This window comes from Cervus canadensis, chromosome 32 (genome assembly GCF_019320065.1).
Source record: "Cervus canadensis isolate Bull #8, Minnesota chromosome 32, ASM1932006v1, whole genome shotgun sequence".
NCBI classification, from domain to species: Eukaryota; Metazoa; Chordata; class Mammalia; order Artiodactyla; family Cervidae; genus Cervus; species Cervus canadensis.
In genome coordinates this window covers 8,593,880-8,613,338 of record NC_057417.1, presented here as the reverse complement: position 1 = coordinate 8,613,338, position 19,459 = coordinate 8,593,880, and the positions used below count along the sequence as shown (strand labels likewise).

General features: G+C 46.6%; 1 protein-coding gene across 14 annotated transcripts in view; it reads left to right on the top strand.

The window, feature by feature from the left end:
* Positions 1–19,459, top strand: part of RBFOX1 (RNA binding fox-1 homolog 1) — a 2,068,635-nt gene that overhangs the window by 977,062 nt on the left and 1,072,114 nt on the right. For all 14 annotated transcript variants that reach the window (XM_043455516.1, XM_043455518.1, XM_043455526.1 and 11 more), the window contains one exon: positions 3,479–3,526. In XM_043455516.1, coding sequence (XP_043311451.1) covers positions 3,479–3,526 — 48 coding nt within the window. The remainder of the gene's footprint in view (positions 1–3,478; positions 3,527–19,459) is intronic.

Here is a 19,459-nt window from a genome sequence, read left to right as displayed (position 1 = left end):
GAGATGGTTGGATGGCATCACTGAGTCAATGGACATGAGTTTGAGTAAGCGCTGGGAGCTGGTGATGGGTTGGGGGGCATGGCGTGCTGCAGTCCATGGGGTCTCAAAAAGTTGGACACGCCTGAGCGGCTGAATAGCACCAACAACAAGAAAAACCAAACAAATGAATGTGACGCAAAAGAGAAACAGACTCACAGGCACAGAAAACAAACCGATGATTAGCAAACGGAAGAAGGAAAGCAGAGGGACAGGTTAGACACACAGATTAAGAAATACTTGTAAACCATACATAAGCACCAAGGATATACTGTATAACCCACGGAATTACAGCCATTGTCTTACTATAGCTTTTAATGGAGCACGATCTTTAAAAAAAGAATCCCTGAATCACCATGCTGTATATCTGAAACTAATATAATATTATACATCACTATAGTTAAAAAACAAAAACAAACAAATACTAAGTAATCCTAACCTTGTTTCATGTGGGGAAATTTAGAGGCAGGTGTGAAAAACACCCCACACAGTTGCTGGCCCCAAAGGGACATGCCTTCACTGTTCACAGGTTCTATCCCACTTTGCTGGTAGAAAAGTAGTCTGTTACAAAGAAAACAAAATCTCCCTGCGACATTGTCTCCTCTGGGTCCACTCTTGATTCACGTGGACCTGGGTGCTGGGTACATCACTATGGTGATAGCCTTGCACTTGCATCCACCGTGTCCTGGTGACGCATCTGCAGAACAACCCAACCCGAGAGGGAGAGAATAAACAGGGCTGTCGACCTCACTTATAGTGGACAGAGGTGCCATTGTTTGTAGATGCCTTCACCTTCCTGCCTCATCTGCATTGCCCCTCCCACACCTCCATTACTAGCATCCTCAGACCGGAAACCTTGGAATAGTCCTTGATCCCCGTCGTTTCCCCGCCTCCCACACCCAGGCTTTGAGGACGCCTGTTGATCTGTCCACTCTCTGACTGTGACTCCTTGCCTCCCCTGCCCGCCCACCTTGCCATCACCATCACCTTCCACCTGAATTCCCGCAGTAGCCCCCACACTTGACTCCCCACTTGCACTTTTGGCCCCCAGCTGTCTCTTCTGTTTAAACAGAAGCCAGCTAAAGGCTTCTCTGTTGGTCCCGTGGTTGGGAGTCTGCCTTGCAACACAGGGGACGCTGGTTGAATCCCAGGTCTGGGAAGGTCCCACATCATGCAGAGCAACGAAGCCCATGAGCCACGACTGCTGAAGCTTGTGCATCTGGAGCCCTGGTCTGCAACAGCGGAAGCCACCATGGGGAGAAGGCCACACACAGCAATGAGGGAGCAGCCCCTTCTGGCCACAACCAGAGAAGAGCCTGCCTGCAGTGACAAAGATCCAGCAGAGTCAACACTAAAAATAAATAGAGTAAAAGGCAGCTAACACCTGCGCTCTCTTCACAACCTCTGAGTGAAAATGATGAACCGTGGGCAAGGATGTGGCGAGACTGGAACCTTGCTCGTTGCTTGCAGGAGAGTAAAATGTTGCAGCCACTGTGGGGAACCGTATAGCGGCTCCTCAAAGACTTAAGCCTGAGATTAGCGTGTAATTCAGCAGTTCAACTTCTGGATGTATACACAAAAGGATTGAAAGCTGGGACTTGAACAGACGTGTGTACACCCATGTTCATAGCAGCGCTATTCACGATAACCAGAATGTGAAGATGACCCCGTGTCTACCCAGGGGATAGAGTAGATAGACAAAATGTGGTCTCTCCATACAGTGGAATATAATCCAGCCTCAAAGAGGAAAGAAGTCCTGAGACATGCTACTGCATGGGTGAAGGCGTGATGCTGAGTGAAATATGCCAGTCACTCAGTCGTGTCCAACTCTTTGCCACCCTATGAACCGTAGCCCGCCAGGCTCCTCTGTCCACAGGATTCTCCAGGCAAGAATACTGGAGGGGGTTGATGTACCCTCCTCCAGGGGATCTTCCCAACCCGGGGATCAAACCAACATCTCCTGTATCTGCTGCTTTGGCAGATTGGTTCCTTACCACTAGCGCCATCTGGGAAGCCTTTGAAATAAGAACAAAAGTAACTCTGGGTGGTTCCTTACCGATGTCACCTCCCACTATTTCCCTAACATGCTTCCCTCCAGCCACAGAGACCTCCCACCTCTTGACCTTGTCCGCCCCATTGCCCCCTTAGGGCCTCTGCGCATGTTCTTTCCTCTTCTGAGATACTCTTTCCCAGATGGCCACAAGCATGGCTCATCCCCCAGCTGCCTTCAAGCCTTTATTCAGTTGCCAGTTCTCTTCAAATTTAAAATCTTACTCCTTTACCCTCAGCATTTCCCACTCCCTACATGCTCCGTTACTAAGTCGTGTCCAGCTCTTTGTGACCCCCTGGACTGTAGCTCCCCAGGCTCCTCTGTCCATGGGATTTTCCAGGCAAGAATACTGGAGTGTGTTGACATTTCCTCTTCCAGCGATCTTCCCAACCGAGGGATCAAACTCCATCCCCTTCTCCCTGCTTTATTTCTCTTTGTGGAACATTTCCTCTTCTAAAACATCAAACATTATTGATGTTTCTTTTCTGCTTTCTGTCTTTTCCAGCAAAATGTGAGCATCATTAGGGCAGGACCTTCCTGTGTTTTGTATGTTGGGTCTTCCGTGCCTAGAGCAAGACTTGGCAAGAAATAGGTGCTGAATGTATATCTTTTGAATGAGTAAATGAGTATCACAATTGCTTGTGTATGTGCCGTTTTGTGTAACTTGGGAGTTCCTTGAGGGCTGAAACCATGTTTTTTTTCTTGTCACCTTTACATGCCAAAGCAACAAGAAAAATGCATAAGAAGTAGGTATGTGACAAATATAGATGAATAGAAGGATGGTATTTAGATGGATGGATGGATGGATGCTGGATTGTGGATGGATGCATGATGGATGGGTGATGGATGGATAATGGATGTATGAATGGATGGTGGATGGATGGATGGATGACAGATGATGGACCAGTTGGATGGATGACTGGACAGATGGATGGATGGATGCATGGATGGATGGATGGAAGGAGGGATAAAAACAGACAGTGATGATTTTGAGTTGAAGAAAGCTGGATTTGACTGTCCCAAATCTGGAGTGGGCAAGAGACACTAATTCCCACTAAGGGCAATCTCTGCTGATATAAGGAAAGGTGTCTGAGGTGGGAGCATCATTTTATGAGCCATCCATTTCCCTTTGCTGTGACTTCTGATCCATAACTTTGCCTTCACCCCACATCTGCATGCAGTAAAGCTTAGCTATGGCATCCATATGTCTCTAATGCAAACAGCAGGGCATATACTTCTAAAAAGCGCTATAAAGGGCAATGGCTCGAGAAACAACCGTCAGGAGCATGAGCTTTTTATTATTTTAAAGGGCATTTCAACGACACCGCTGAACATTTTCTGACCATAAGTCTGACTCCTGTCCTCTCTCTCTTTCTTTTCTCCTCCTCTCAGGATATCAAAGCAGACTGCAATACTTGTGTGGAAATAGAGGACAGAAAGGTAAGTCTATATTTTTCATCCTTTTGGTTTCAAGCAAAACAAGATCTCTGTGATTTAAACCCAAGTGTTGAAGGTATGCCTTGCTGGAAGACGGCTTGCAAAGGTGACTCACGTGCTGGTTTTAGACACTTAAAGCCAATCGCGTTTTAAAACTATTGTTTTTTTTTTTTTTTTCTTTGCAATCTGAGTTAGATCTGACAAGTTCACTGAAGATTGTGTAATGTAATTACTAGAGCATTGCATATATAGCAGAAGAAAGTATATTCTTGGGCTTTTTAGGGTGTGCCTCTGAAAATAAATATATCTGATTTATAGGTAAATATATGTATATATGTATATATATCTGATCTATACATTTTGGCTTGGAAAAGAGCCTGTACTGATTCCTATTATGACATAGTCACATGAGCAGTGACTTTCTACGGTATAAACTTATTCTCCTGATGTTTTGTGGGGCCGTGCAGGAAAGGGAGGTCATTTGCTTTGTATCTTAGAGTTTTCCCCCCATTTATCTTCTTGTTTCACTGTGTGGACCCGCTCAGGACAGGCAACCACTAGACAGTTGTTCTTTCCTTTGATATTTTCGGTCTCCTTTTATTGACAAGAGTTCACAGAAGTTTCCATGGAGGAGTGCGTCCAAGCAGATCAAATTTTACCTTTAATGCCTTGGATTAAAAATAAAAAAGGTCAAGTAACTGGATTGAGGGTCCATATCTCTTGGCTACTTTTGACACCGTTCTACAGTTTTGAAAGATACTTCTCTCTGCGACTGTATCATGATTGTTGAAGGCAGTTATTATTTCAAGCAGAGGTTTTCAGCCCTGATTTTGTGCTAGCTCAGTCATCTGCTGATTAATAAGGTCGTGAGGACTTCTCAAAACAAAATTTGCTTTTATAGAAGACAGGCACCATGCATTATCTTAAAGAGGGTTAATCTCCATACTTTGAAAGGAGGGATGATACCGTAGCTTAAATTTGAGCCTGATGATCTGAGCTGAGTTCCAGTTGAGTCTTGTCTAGTTTGCAGGCAAAGGTGTTACAATTCATATTGGCGTTCGCTGCATGTTGACAAACCGGTGTGTCTGCCGGCGTGCCTGTTGTGAGTTGGGCAAATGGAATTTAGGTGGAAGAGGTGTTCCCCGTCTTTTTTTTTTAATATGTTCCCAGGGACTCTGCTCACCACATGAGAGAGCATGTTTCCTGCCCTGCTTCCAAAGTTCAGGATCGCTTCCTTGGGATTTATTTACTTAGTTATTTATTTTGCCTGGGCTGGGTCTTCGTTGCTGCGCCTGGGCTTTCTCTGGTTGTGGCCAGTGGGGGCTGCTGCCCCTTCGGTGTGAAGGCTTCTCATGCACCGGCTTCTCTCGTGGAGCAGGGGCTCTAGAGTGCAGACTCCGTAGCTGTGGGGCACGGGCTTAGCTGCCCGGAAGCATGTGGAATCTTCCCGGACCAGGGATTGAACCTGTGTCCCTTGCATTGGCGGGCGGATTCTTTAAATCACTGGACTACCAGGGAAGTCCTTCCCTTGGATGTTAATGGAATTCATAAACCTGTTTGTGTCTACTTTTTTGGTTTGTTTTTTGTTTTACTTTCTTTGCCAGCCGTGTTGGAAAGATTCCAGAAGGACTGATGCTGTCGAAACAGCATCAGTTCCATCGCCAGCAAGATAAGTGAACAAGGAGGATAACCTCTGGGGGCCGTGTAAGCTGGTCGCACACTCCACTCTAGCAGCCAAACCGCCTTTGGCTCACGGTTCATGACGATAGTGCTCCCCACGTCCATGGGTGCTCTCTAGTGGTGACTGGTGGGAAGAAGTCAGAGGCGATCATTCTGTGTGTAACTTCAGCTGTTCTCAAAGAAGCGTATCAGACTCACACGCACACACTGAAGTTCCTCTTCCCTGTCACGGGCAGTTGGGTTGAGTCGGGCACTTCATGAAGCCTCGTGTCTGGAGGGCTCACCTGCTGTTTTCCAGCCCTGACCACACGTGACTGCTGCTGAAAGAGAGGGGTCCGGCTGCTTGCCATTCTAAAGCCAATAAAGAGGCGCGGTTGGTGGAAAGAAAGGTTTGCTTTATTTCAAGGACGGCAGCTGGCGGGGCGGGGGGTGAGGGTGGACGCATGCCCAAAGGCCAGCTCCTCGGGGACGATCAGTGGGCAGGACCTTTTAAAGGGGAGTTTTGGGGTCCATATGCAGAGAGGGGGAGGTAAAGTCAGAAATAGTACAGTCAGCCCTGACAGTCAGTCCTCTTGAAATGGGTCCAGCGGTGGCTGTGTCATCGCGATTGTTTCAGGTTAGTCTTCAGTTCCAGCGCCAGTTTGTTCCCATTTCCTGGAGGCCAGTTCTCAAAATTATGGCGACTCCTATCATGGCTGCACATTGGTTATCAGGTAGTTAACTTTTTCCGCCAGATGGGGGTTTCAGTATCTGCAAAACCGCTCACAGGTCATGACTCAGTATTATTTTCTGCCCTTGAGAAGGAACTAAAGGTCCTTGACTCTGCTTAATGACAAACTCGTATTGTTTGGTCCTGTTTGACTGTTTTCCTTTGCTTCTGCCTTTTCTCACTTCTCTGATTAAATGTATTCTTTGACTAAAGTTGTTCTGCAGACAAAAAGTAGGTGGAGGACATGGGAGGGAGGGTCCATAAGGCCCTGCTGTGTTTCGTGATGACATGTGAATTCACTAAACCTTTGACTGTATTCAACTGGTGGTGACTCCTAGCAACACACCCACCACCATGCCTTCTTCCACCTTTTGCCGTCTTACACTCTCATGGCATTTTACTCCCTTTGTTCAAGAGAAGGATTTTTCTTTTTTCTTCCTCTGAGTGCTGTTCTGATTTTTTTATTTTTATTTTTTTTAATGTTTGTGAGTCTCACATCAGGGTTGTCCCTTCTCTGGATGTCCTAATGTGGTTGGAAGTGGGGTGAGATGCAGAAGGTAATTCTGCCGCTCAGGGTCCTGTCTCTCAGTGGGAAAGTCGAGGTGAAATTTAGTCCCCCTGGAGGAGGGGTAGTGTCCCGCACCCTCAGGAGAAGCGCCAGCCCCAACCCTCCAGCCAGAGATGGGGCGTGAGGTCATGGAGGCAGACGGCTGCCCCGGCATCTAGGATGCCCTGTCTAGGATGCCGTGTGGGTACTTCTGTCACCCTGACGTGTAATTATGAAATTGCACAACTGAAGTGATGACACTCTCTCCTGCATGAGTGTGTGTGTGTGTGTGTGTGTGTGTGTGTGCACGCACACATGCCCGCACATCCCCCTCTATCCATTCCGAATGCTTCTGGCAAAATCAGTAATTTGATAAAGTGGAATTGAAATGACAGGAGATGACAGAGTTGCCAAAATAATAAGTCAGCCGGCCTCTTAAGAGACAGCCCCTTGGCCCTGGGTGGATTTTTACGAAATGCCGAGAGCTCTGGAGGAGAACTAGCAGCATTTTCTTTGAAGCTCGATTGCCTTTAGTTAGGAAAGCTTAACGTGATACGCATTGGGCTAGATGGCTTCCCAGGAATTGCTTCCTTTTTTCCTTGTCTCCCTTTTCTTTCACCTCCCTTCCTCCTTGGCTACCTCTCCTCCCTATATTCTGTATACAGGGATATATTTGTGTGCTTCCATCTGCGTGTTCGTGTGACGTATTGTTGAGTATCTTCTTGACAGAAGAATTTTAGAAAACGGAAGATCTCAAGCCTTCGATAGTGTCTAGTAGGGTCCCTGGGGACTTCCCAGGTGGCTCAGCGGTAATGAATCTACCTGGTAACGCAGGAGATGTGAGTTCGATCCCTGGGTCGGGAAGATCCCCCAGAGGAGGACATGGCAACCCGCTCCGGTATTCTTGCCTGGAGAACCCCAGGGACAGAGGGGCCTGGAGGGCTGCAGTCCGTGGGGTCGCAGAGAGTCAGACACGACTGGGCCACTGAGCGCTAGTTTCGTGTCTCATCCCATCTCTCCCACTCGGTAGGGCCATTTACCTTGAGATGAGTCATTTTCCCCTTGATCCTAGACCGGATAGAATGATGGGAGATAAATGGTGAGTTTCAAGAGGTGGAGAGAGCCCTCATCTTAATGAAGAGCCATGAAACCACTCTCCCTGGTCTGTACGGTCTGGGCTCCATCTGAGGCTGTTGACAGAAGGAGAGAATCTTTTTTTTTTTTTGCTCTCCATTTCTCAGTTTCTCTGTATCCTAGCCACCTCTTTTCCATCGGCAGACGGTGAGCTAATTGTCTCTTGGAGAAGCCTGCCCGCTTGTTTATGGAGGGATTCATGGTGTGTACTGGAGTGTGGTTTCATTTTCCACTTCTCTTTTGCTTTCTAGCCCAGCCGTGAGCAGCGACCCTGAGTCTGGGCCCCGCGCTTGGATGGTTTCCTGGCTGTTTCCTAAAAATCACCCAGAGGATGTCACAGGCAGATCTGAAAAGCTGGTAGATTCTTTTTTTTCCCCCTCTAAGTGGGAAGTGGAGCTCAAAAGATCTCCTCCCACATGTCAGGGCCACGGAGCTAAAACAGGTTTAGCCAAGGTGATGCCAGGTAATGCATCTCTCTGGGTGGCTGCCCGGTCTTGCAAAACCTTCTGCGTTTGACTTTACACAACCTGCGTTGCTGGTGGGAAACGGAGGAGTTTAAGTTCATTTTTATTTGTGGTGTAAAATCCATCTGAATTTCAGTACTATTATGAGGACCAAGGTCCAGGTGATGAGAACAGAAACTGATGGATCAGCCAGGGGGAGAGACTGTCAGGAGAAGATGAGAGCCCATTTGTCAAAGGCTATAAACACCGACAGGGCTTTCTCTCCTCACTTACCGCCTGGCTTGGCGAGGCTACACAGTTTTCCATCTGATACAAAATTGCATGGAAGAAGTTTGAGAGGTCTTCAAAGTTAAGGCGAGTTTCAGATTGGGTCCGAGCAAAGCTGTGCTGCGTGAGTGGTGATGCTGTGGTGCCGCGGTGCGTGCTGGGAGTTTGGAGCATTTCCTGTTTCAATACTTAGCCTGGATCAGGCATCCTGAAGTACCGCCAAATACTGACAACAGCTAATATACCAGGGACCTTCGTTATCCCCATTATACGACGTGAAAACAAGGAAACTCAGAGAGGTTAAAAGATTTGCCCAAGACCACTCGAGCTACATCACAGGCTAGGATGTGAATTCAGAGATTCTCATTTCTGAAACTGTATTCCTAGCCCTGATGCTATATGTGCCTCGCGCTGTGCGTGCTAAGTCTCTCCAGTCGTGTCTGCCTCTGTGGCCCTATGGACCATAGCCCGCCTGTCCTCTGTCCATGGGATTCGCCAGACAAGAATCCTGGAGTGGGCTGCCATTTTCTTTTCCAGGGGATCTTCCCAACCCAGAGATCAAACCCATGTCTCTTATGTCTCCTGCATTGGCAAGTAAATTCTTTACCATTAGCACCACCCGGGAAGCTCCACATACCGCCTTACAGACACACTAAAGGGAATTAAATGTGTAAAATACAAGAATAGCCGTTTCCAACTGATGCATTTGTACCTGGACTGGTATCTTCACCCATTGCCAGGTAAATAGTCTAGTCTTCAATCTGGGGCTCCCTTTTGATGCCTACATTTAGCTCTGAGTTATGGTGGAGATTTATCAAAGCTTCGTGAAGCCTGACCTTCTGGAGTGCCCCTGGGACCTGGCCGTGTAACTACCAGGATTTCTTCTGGTCTTGCAGGCAAGAGATGATGGCAGCAGGATGCAGTTCTGGCTTCAGTTTCCAACAGACCTGGTGTGGTTCCTAGTTTTGCTCTTCTCGCAGCATCTGTGCAAGGATTAAAATTTCTGTGCTCACAGCTGGCATTAACAGAGAACCACCATTAAAACCACTTATACTCTGGAGCTGGGACAATGGAAGTGTTAACTGCTCAGTCGTGCCTGACTCTTTGCGACCCATGGACTGTAGCCCGCCTGGCTCCTCTGTCCATGGGATTCTCCAGGCAAGAATCCTGGAGTGGGCTGCCATTTCCTCCTCCAGGGGATGTTCCCGACCCAGGTCTCCTGCGTTGCAGGCGGATTCTTTTTTTTTTTTTTTTAAATCAATTTATTTATTTTTGGCTGTGCTGTGTCTTCATTGCTGTCTGTGCAGGCTTTCTGTAGTTGCAGCTAGCGGGGGCTACTCTTCCTTGTGGTGTGAGGGCTTCTCATTGGAGTGGCTTCTCTTGTTGAGGAGCACAGTTTCTAGAGCACAGGCTCAGTAGTTGTGGCACACAGGCTTAGTTACTCCGAGGCATGTGGGATCTTCCTGGACCAGGGATCGAACCCGTGTCCCCTGCATTGGCAGGCAGATTCTTATCCTCTAGGCCACTAGGGAAGTCCCTGCAGGCGGATTCTTTACGATCTTAGCCAACAGGGGAGCCCAAAGTCCTGGACTTTAATCCCAGTTCTCTCACGTAGCGACTCCGTGACCTGACCTTGAGAGCCTTTCGTGCTTCGAATCAGAATCCATTTTTCCATCTGTGAACTGGAGATAATAAAATCCACTTGGAACGTTGATTTGAGGCCGTGATAAGATAATACTGCAAAGCCATGTGTATAGTGCCTGGCACGGAATGAGAACTGAGTCAGTCGCACCTACTTTTCTCTTTTGTTTTTGCTAGGGTCCACACCCACAGACATTCTGTATCACTGATAATGAGCTGTCTTTAAAGCAGTGAGCCCCCTGGAAGGTGTTATGGGGGCTCAGAGAAATGGGCAGCCTGTAGGACCTAGTCGACCTTGGGAATGTTTTACGGAAGTAGAGATGCTTGGCTGAAGTCAGGAAATAACGAAGTCACCTGTGCTGTATCCAGGCAGGAATCACACATTAGTGAAGTGAGACAGAGGGTAATTGTAGGGGAAAACAGTAAACCCCTTCCATCCAAGCGAGTTCCATTCTGAGAGTGTGTTCGTAAGTCCAATTTATTTGCCAGTCCAACAAAGTTGGGCTTCCCTGAGAGCTCAGTTGGTAAGGAATCTGCCTGCAATGCAGGAGACTCTGGTTCGATTCCTGGGTCAGGAAGATCCCCTGGAGAAAGGATAGGCTATCCATTCCAGTATTCTTAGGCTTCCCTTGTGGCTCAGCTGGTAAAGAATCTGCCTGCAATGCTGGAGACCTGGGTTCCATCCCTGGGTTGGGAAGATCCCTGGAGAAGGGAAAGGCTACCCACTCCAGTATTCTGGCCTGGAGAATTCCATGGACTGTATAGCCCATGGGGTCTCAAAGAGCCGGACACTACTGAGCGACTTTCACTTCACTATTTCCAACAAAGTTAGCCTAAGTCCCCAACTAACATGATTGACTATATAGTACTGTACTGTTATAGGTTTATAATACTTTTCACACAAATAATACATAAAAAAGCAAACACAAAAAATAAGGAAACATTTTTAATCGTATAATACAGTATCTTGAAAAATACAGTAGTCTAGTCCAAGAGCTGGCACACCGGGGTTGGAATCGAGTGAACAGGCAAGAAAAGTTACTGCCTGGAGGAGGGAGGGGAGTGGGAGATGGCAGAGCTGAAGGACCGTCAGCAACATGGGAGAGGGCGGTGCGATTTCACTCACTCCTGACGCTGATGAAACACCCGTTCGCGTCTTTGAAAGTCTGCAACTTGAAGGCCCGTTTGTAGGGGGCTGACTGCATGGCGTGTCGGGCGGCCTTGAGCTCAAGAGCAGGGGCCCCCTGCGTGGGGGCTACTGTGCCGGGAGGGCGTGTTCAGTTCTGTCTCTTTCTCAGCCAGTTTGGAAATCTGGGTGTTAATATAAGCATCCTACTGAGTTTTGAATCACTGTGCCAACTAGATAAAACATATATTCAGAAAAGAGTCATGAGACTTGCAAGACTTGAAATGTACAAGTTGAGTCTCATGGATGAGGAAGAGGTCTGGTGTGTGTAATGCCCCTGGCGGGCAGTGTCTGCTGAAGGCTGTCTTGGCAGAGTGGACAGCAGAGACGAAGACACAGAGGTGGAGAAGAAGGTGACATCTTTAGGGGAGATCACGGTCCAATGTGCATCTCCAAGAGTGGCCAGAAGGGAGACTGGCTCAGTGAGTAGGTAGAGTGTCAAGGAGAGTGTTGTTTATTACACCGGTGGACTAGGGCCTTGCGTCCATCTCCCTCCCAGTGAAAGAGAGAGTAAGGGAGGGCATGGCCTTGCTGAATGGGGGCAGAATTATACGGCACCAAGGAGGTAGTTGAAGCTTTGGGTGGCTAACTCAGCCAAAGAGGGAGCCATGAGGGAGAAAGGAGAGAGAGGGGACAGAATACAGAGATGGACCCGCGGAGACTGGCCCTGGCCAGGTGTGGGTGTGCAGGGGATGAAGGCTTTGATTAGAACAAGCTGATATCAGCCAGGACCCTGAAAAAAAAATAGTGGGTCTGGGTGGAATGCCAGGTGACCTCCTTTAAAAGATGTTTGGTAGGGACTTTGCTGGTGGTCCAGTAGTTAAGACTTCGAGCTTTTCCAATGAAGGGAGCATGGGTTCATTCCCTGGTTGGGAAACTAAGATCCCACATGCTGTGGGGTGCAGAGGACCCCCACCCACAAGAAACAGAAACAAACAAAAACCCGTTAAAGATGTTTGGCCAAGGAAGACCATGTTTCCTGAGGTCCAGCATTGCCCAAGTGTGACGTTCAGATTTCAGATGATGGATGGTGGGGTCTGCAGGTCGGATCACTTAGTGAAGGAATGATACCGTTGTTCTCCTGGCAGTTATTTCTCAGACCTTGGGTTTACATCAAGGAGACATAGTTTGGAGTCTTGTTTGCTTTTTGTTTGTTTCTGTAACAAACACAAATACCCGGGCACATTTGTTATTCTACTTTTTTAACCAAGAGACCCATAACCCTTGACAAACAATTCTATCGATACTATGTAGCTATAATTTAGTGATTGTTTTACTTTTGACTGAGGGTTACATTCTTTCTCTGACAAAGGATCCTGCTCTGTCCTTTTATGTCAGTAAGCTATTTTTAAAACAATCTACTTACAGTTTTTAAAAGTATTCTTTAATCTGTTAAGGACACAATGATTGAGTTCATTTAATGAAAATCAGATGCATAAAGGAAAAGTTTGCATATGGATTACAAATATCATTTGTATTTGTAGGAAACACCATTTTCTAATGGTGGGTTTGCAGTCAAGGAAGAAGTTTGGGTTTGCATTTGGGATGTTTCAAACTCTACTCGCCTGCAAGGCTGACCAGAAACGGGCAAGGATGGAATTGGGGGTCCAGGCTGGAGTGCAGACAAAAGGGCATGGGTCTTAACTACTAGAGCCACACAGGAGATGAAGAGAATGGTCTGGATTTGCGAGAGAGTTTATCAACCCTACTCACGTGTTTTGGTGATACTGAACCACGGGTCATGGATGGCTTCACCCAGGAACATGTCAGAATCTGCTCAGCTGAAATCTCTATCTACTATTGGCTGCCATGAGGAGTAAGGGAGTTGATCAACATGGACAATAAATTAATCTCCTGGATTTCAGAGGCTTAGATGCCAGTGAGGTTGAAAATGAACCCAGAAGTGTCACCAGGGTTGGTTTTCTTTTAGCAGTGCTATTTCGCTGTAGGGGTGGGAGGGGATTAGTCCTCTGGGCTCTGACAGGCAGAACAAAGACAGAGGGAAAGGCACGCTCCTTACCCAGAGGGGCTCTCCCAGAATGAGAAGCAGTCATGGAAGAGTTTCTCATTAAAGACGGAAATGAGATCCTCAAGGCAGAGAGGAGCAAAGCCTGCTGCAGTGAGTGCCATTTGGCGAGACTCACAGAATGTGTCTGGAGATTGTATTTCTTTTCTGCTCCAAACGTCCTTTGTTGAAGGCTGATGGCATGTATGCGTTACACGGGAAGATACTCCAGGATGCCCCAAAGCTGTGGGAATGAACATTATAGCATCCCCAGGGATTGATAATTTGAGTTGCAATTGAAGAGGGACAAAAGGTAGAGACTCCTGGGTGGGGTGCAGAGATGGAGGTTTGTGGGAAGAAGCATGACAAGTCTTAAGAAGTGGATAGAGGCCTGTGGCTTGAGAGGGGGCTGGAAAGCAACCATGGACCAGGCACTGAAAGCCTTAGACACACGGGGATGTTTGTCCTTTATTCGAGAAAGATGCCTGTTGTATCTGGAAGGGGATCGGATGGTGTGAAAGGATCAGATGCAGAGACACAGTGCCCTGACCCTGTGGGATCTCCTTGCTCACAGCTTATGCGTGAGCGCTGAGACCTCTGCTGGTCAGCCCTGGCCGCGCTGGTCTCTGGCCAAGGAGTGGGGCCGTGTCCTCTGACACCAGCGGAGACTTGACCTCTGTGGCTTGGCTTTTCTCTTGCGCCGCCTCCTGCATCTTATGCCTCATACTCAAAACTCGGAGTCTTCTTCAGATTATGAGCTCTTTTTCCTCTTGGGCGAGGATCTCTTTCCAAACGAGTCTGCAGCCGCTCGCCAGCTGTGGTTGGTTTGGCAGAGCTTGGCGCTCACTCTTGTTCCCACCATCTCCTGCTGAAGAATGCCTTCAGGGCAGGCATGCTAACACGGGTCAGCATCACTCTCATTCAGGGACTCAGCTCCTTTGCTCAGCATGGATTTGTGGCCAAGATCTGGGTAAGACTTGATGTGCCCGCTACAAGTAGACCCTGCATTGTTCTTGCTGTCTGCTGGAGACAAAAGTTGAGTTAGATGTGGAGTCCGCCAACATCAGTTTTACTTAAACTTGGGGACCAGCCAAAAGAAGGGATGATAAACCTCCGTGTCTTTAGTTGTATGTTCAGAACCTCACAGAGGAGAGGATGGAAATGAACTTTGGAGAAGAACCTCCTCTAAAAATGGTGGAGGGGGGTGGCTGCCAACAGATCTTTTGCATTTTTGTTCACTTCTATATAATTTACTTCAAAAGACAATGTTGTAGTGACTGCAAAAGTGTAACAGAGGAGTTTTCTAGGTGATAGAACTGCTTTGAATTCTGATTTTCTGGTTATTAAATGAATCTATGTATGTGTTAAAATCCAAGTAGCTGCACACCAAAATATGTCTTGCATCAAATTTTGCTGCGTGACAATTTTAAAATGGAGGAAAGCTGGGAAAAGTGGAATGATAAATAAGAAGAGAATGGCATCATGGAGGGGATTTTTGCAGAAAGAGCAAGGCGCATGTTCTTCTGTTAGTTTAATGCCACGATTTTGAGTGCTTTGCACTTCAGATCTTCTATTGGAATCCTCAGATTTGAGGGCAGTGGTGGTTTCTGTCATCTTTTATATGATAAACAGAAGAGTGTCAAATAGAAATTATGATTGTACTTTATAAAAGATTTCTGGTATTGCTTCTCGGCCTTTTGGCTAAGTGTTAATCGTTCAGCCATGTCTATCTCTTTGTGACCCCATGGTCTGTAGCCTGCCAGGCTCCTCTGTCCATCGGATCCTCCAGGCAAGAATACCAGAGTGGGTAGCCATTCCCTTTTCCAGATGATCTTCCTGACCCATCCTGTGTCTCCTGAACTGCAGGCAGATTCTTTACTGTCTGAGCCACCAGGGCCTAAGATCAAGTATAAAGTTCATGGTAAATGAACAAACTATATCAGTAAAAAGATCGATCTTTTTCCTTTGTGAATTAAAAAAAATGATGTAAGTACAAAAGAGTTTTGGAATCAAATAGATCCTGGTTCTGCTCTTTGCTTGTTGCAAGATCTCAGAAATGTAATCGCAGCTTTCTCATCCCCAGTCACACCCTTGGGAAAATGGGGATACGTCATGCATGCTATGTATGGATTATTATCGAGGACTCAATAATGAGAACAAATTAATGTTAATATAATAATATTAATCAGGACATCTTCTGTTGCATAATAGAAAGTCAAGTTGAACCAGTTTAAAGAGAAAGAAAAGATAGTCATTGGGTCCTATGACAGTCAAATTGGGCTCTCTTCTGGTATTACTCATCTTGGGGTCTAAACTTCAAATGAGGTTACCACGGAAAGAAAACTTCTTTTCCAATAGTGTCAGTACAGCCCCTGAGAAATGCTTATTGGCTTCACACCAGTCCCTTAGTGTGTTGGGGTAGAGCAGATTAGGGCTATCTGGTGGCTCAGATGATAAAGAATTTCCTTGCAGTATCAGAGATCTGGGTTCGATCCCTGGGTCGGTAAGATCCCCTGGAGAAGGGCATGGCAATCCACTCTAGTATTCTTGCCTGGAGAATCCCAGGGACAGAGGAGCCTGGTGGGCTACAGTCCATGGGGTCACAAAGAGTCAGACACGACTGACGTGACTTAGCCCACCCTAGCACCAAGTCCCAGAGCTGTAGAAAACAGTCCCCTCCTTGTCCATCTCTCACCCTCAACCAGAAGTAGGATGGGCCCCCTCTGAATGACCTACATGGACCAAATGTAGAATGAAGTTCCTAAAGGAAACCTGGACTTCTTCTTTTCCAGAAGAGAAGGTGGATAAGAATTGCAACCAGCACAGATAGAGCAGTGACTGGATATGCCAGACACACGTTTTCATGCCTTTCTTAATATGATTGGATCCTTATAAAGATCCTTTAGGATACTACCCCCATTTTACAGACAAGAAAGCTGAGGGAAGGAGGAGGTAACTAATGTGCCAGAGGTCACCTAGGTAGGCAGTGTAGGATGGGATTCAAATCCAGGTGGTCTGCCTTGAGTTCCTAACCATGAGTCTATGCTGCTTCTTCTAGGGCTGCTGTCCAGGAGAGAAAAAAAATAAAAAAGATTAAATTTAAAAAAGCAGACCTTGAACGCATGGTAGGCTCAATGCCTGTCTCACACGTAAATGAAGCTCTGTTTATGAGAATTATTGTTATAGAGTGCTCGGTGGAACAGAAATAGCCCAGGCCAACGCCAACTATATCACAGAATGCACCCCTGCGTTTAATTCCCCCTAACAACTCATCCTGTGGTCTCCTCTCAAGGTCCTCAATGGGTCTGCCCTTCACAATGATCAGAACACTCGTGGTACCAGTCAGCACCTCACTTCCCTGCATGGCTGAGAGTTATTTTTGTCGACAAGAGCTTCTCAACTCCAGGAGGGATCTCTGTGCCTGCCTCTTAGATTCTGTCTGCAGATTAACTGATGCTTTCTCTTTTACTCAACTTTGAAAATGAGATGTTAGCTGTACTTTCCTCTTTCATATATTTCAGGAAAATTCGAAGGTGGTGGTGGGGGGGGAGGTGTTAAAAATGGGAAGCGCTTCTCAAATGGATGTGGGGAGGAGTTAAACCAGCCTCCGATGGGCTGGGAACCTGGATGACACAGGATGGGCGGTGCTGGGCGTGCCTCTCAGTAGCATTCTGGGCTGAGAAGTGACCCAGCGCTGTGAAAAGCTAGAGATGTGTATCAGGCTATTTGTCTGATATGTACCTTCTGGCTTCAGAAGTTTATCTGAAGAATTGCAGGTATAAATGCAGGGGCTGAGAGCTTTCGCTTGGGATTTTCAAAGCGCTGGGTTCAAACCCCAGTTTGGCCACTTCCTGGTTATCTAACCTCTCAGAAGCTCAAGTTCTCAGCTAAACAAAGAGGATATGAGAAACTGCTTTCTGGGGGTGGTGGTGGAAGTCAGTGAGCTAATATACTTAGAGGACTTAGCATCCTGGCTGGGTGCAGAATTCAGTGAAAGCAAGTTGGCCTTCTTTTGCATTTTTTTTTTAATTGGGATGCAGTTGGTTTACAGTGTGGTACAGCACAGTGAATCAGCTCGAAGTACGCATACATCCCCTGCTTCTTAGGCCTCCCTCCCCCGCCATCCCACCCCTCTAGGTCATCACAGAACCCTGAGCTGAGCTCTCCCTGTTTATAGCAGGTTCCTACTAGCTATCTATCTTAGCCATGGTAGTGTAATATGAGCGCTTCTCAGGTCGCTCGGTGGTAAAGAACCCATCTGCTAATGCAGTAGTCACAGGAGACGCAGGTTCAGTCTCTGGGTCAGGGAGACCCCCTGGAGAAGGACGTGGCAACCCACTCCAGTATTCTTGCCTGGAGAATCCCGTGGACAGAGGAGCCTGGCGGGTTAAAGTCCACGGGGTCACAGAGAGTCAGACATGACTGAGCACTCACCGCAGGAGTAGTGTATATATGTGAGTTCCAGCCTCCCAGTCCATCCCCCACGTCCACATGTCCATTCTTTATGTCTTCCTGCTCTGCAGAGAGGTTCATCAGTACCGTTTTTCTAGATTCCACATATATGCATTAACATATGATGCTTGTTTTCTGACTTAACTGTGTTCCGTATGACAGTCTCTCTGTCCCTCCGTGTCTCTGCAAATGGCACAGTTGCATTCCTTTTTATGGCTGAGTAATATTCCATTGTATAGATGTGTCACATCTTACTGCTGCATTCTTAGATTTGCTTTCCTCCTACTCTTCCTTTAATCCCTGTCTCGGTCTCCTAGCTCTCTGGTAGGATCAGACAAGTTTCATCTAGGGCCAGGTAAATAAATAGCCAAGCTAATGACAAAGCTTCAACTAGATACCAGCTCCCCAGTGGGTTTTCTGTACCCTATAGGTACTTATCAATCTGGGTGAAAGTGCTTAGAGAAGGGTTGGAAAGCCCAGCGGAAGGGACACAGCCAACGACTGGAAACTTATTTAATCTCTGGTGTCAACTCAGATTGATTGATAGTGGCTGCGTAGAATGCTGCTGATGAGGAGTCCAAATAGTAGGTTCTACCAGACGGAGTGCATGATTGATTAGCAATGCCTGCCAAAGGTGAAAGAGTGGGAGTTATAGCACATCACATGTGCCAGGAGGAGATGGCGCTTCGTGGGGAATTTGGCAGCTGATGAATGAAACATACACCATTGCTCTGTATTTAAGCCCAAAGATGAAGAGAACGTAGACACTTAGTGCTTTTATGACTTTCACTGCTTGATCTTGTTTTTGAGTATGTCTGTTTCTCTTGTTATCTTCTAGACTTGCAGTCCATTGAGGCTCAAACATTTTTATAGATAGTACATGGCTTAAAAACAATTCAGCATATAAGAGCTTTCTTTTAAAAATAATTTTAAACTTCTTAGCTTATATTGTGCTTCCGTGGTGGCTCAGACAATAAAGAATCTGCCTGCAATGTGGGAGACCCAGGCTCGATCCAACCTGGGTTGGGAGGAGAAGGGAATGGCTACCCACTCTAGTATTCTTGCTTGGAGAGTCCCATGGATAGAGGAGCCCGGTGGGCTGCAGTCCATGGGGTCACACAGAGTGGGACATGACTGAAGCGACTTAGCATGCACACATTTTATCTTGGAGTATAGCTGATTAGCTATGTTGTGATAGATCCAGGTGGATAACAAGGGGACTCAGCCATGCATACACATGTATCCCTGAATCCCCTAAACTCCCCTCCCATCCAGATTGTCACATATTGTTGTGCAGAGTTCCATGTGGTCCTTGTTGGCTGTTTGTTTTAAATACAGTAGTGTGTACGTGTCCATCCCAAACTCCCTAATTATCCCTTCCCCCCATCTTTCCCCTCTGGTAACCGTAGCAGAAACTAATTTTTATAAGAGCTTTCTATCAGGCATGTGTAACCACACTTTTCTTGGCCCCTGAGAAACCTACTCTATTGATTACATTTTGGTGGTAATTTACCTGACTTCACTCTGAGATGGGCAGGGTTACATTTTTGATCCCTTGATTCTACAAGTGTGATTTATCACTAATGATATTTGTCATCTCTTTGCAATTCTGTATTAATTGGGACTGAATTGCTTACATTTTAATACCATTAATGAAAGCTATTATTATTTGTCATTTACTTAGAAGAGGCAAGTCTATTCTTTGGTGTAATTTTTAGTAATACTTCTTTTAAGCTCTGAATTAAAACGCATTTAGGAAACAATTAAGTGCAGAGCTAGTGTTCTAGGATAGTTCTGTCATCTCTTCTTAAAAAAAAAAATGACCATCAGCTTTTTTAGTGATGAGTGGAG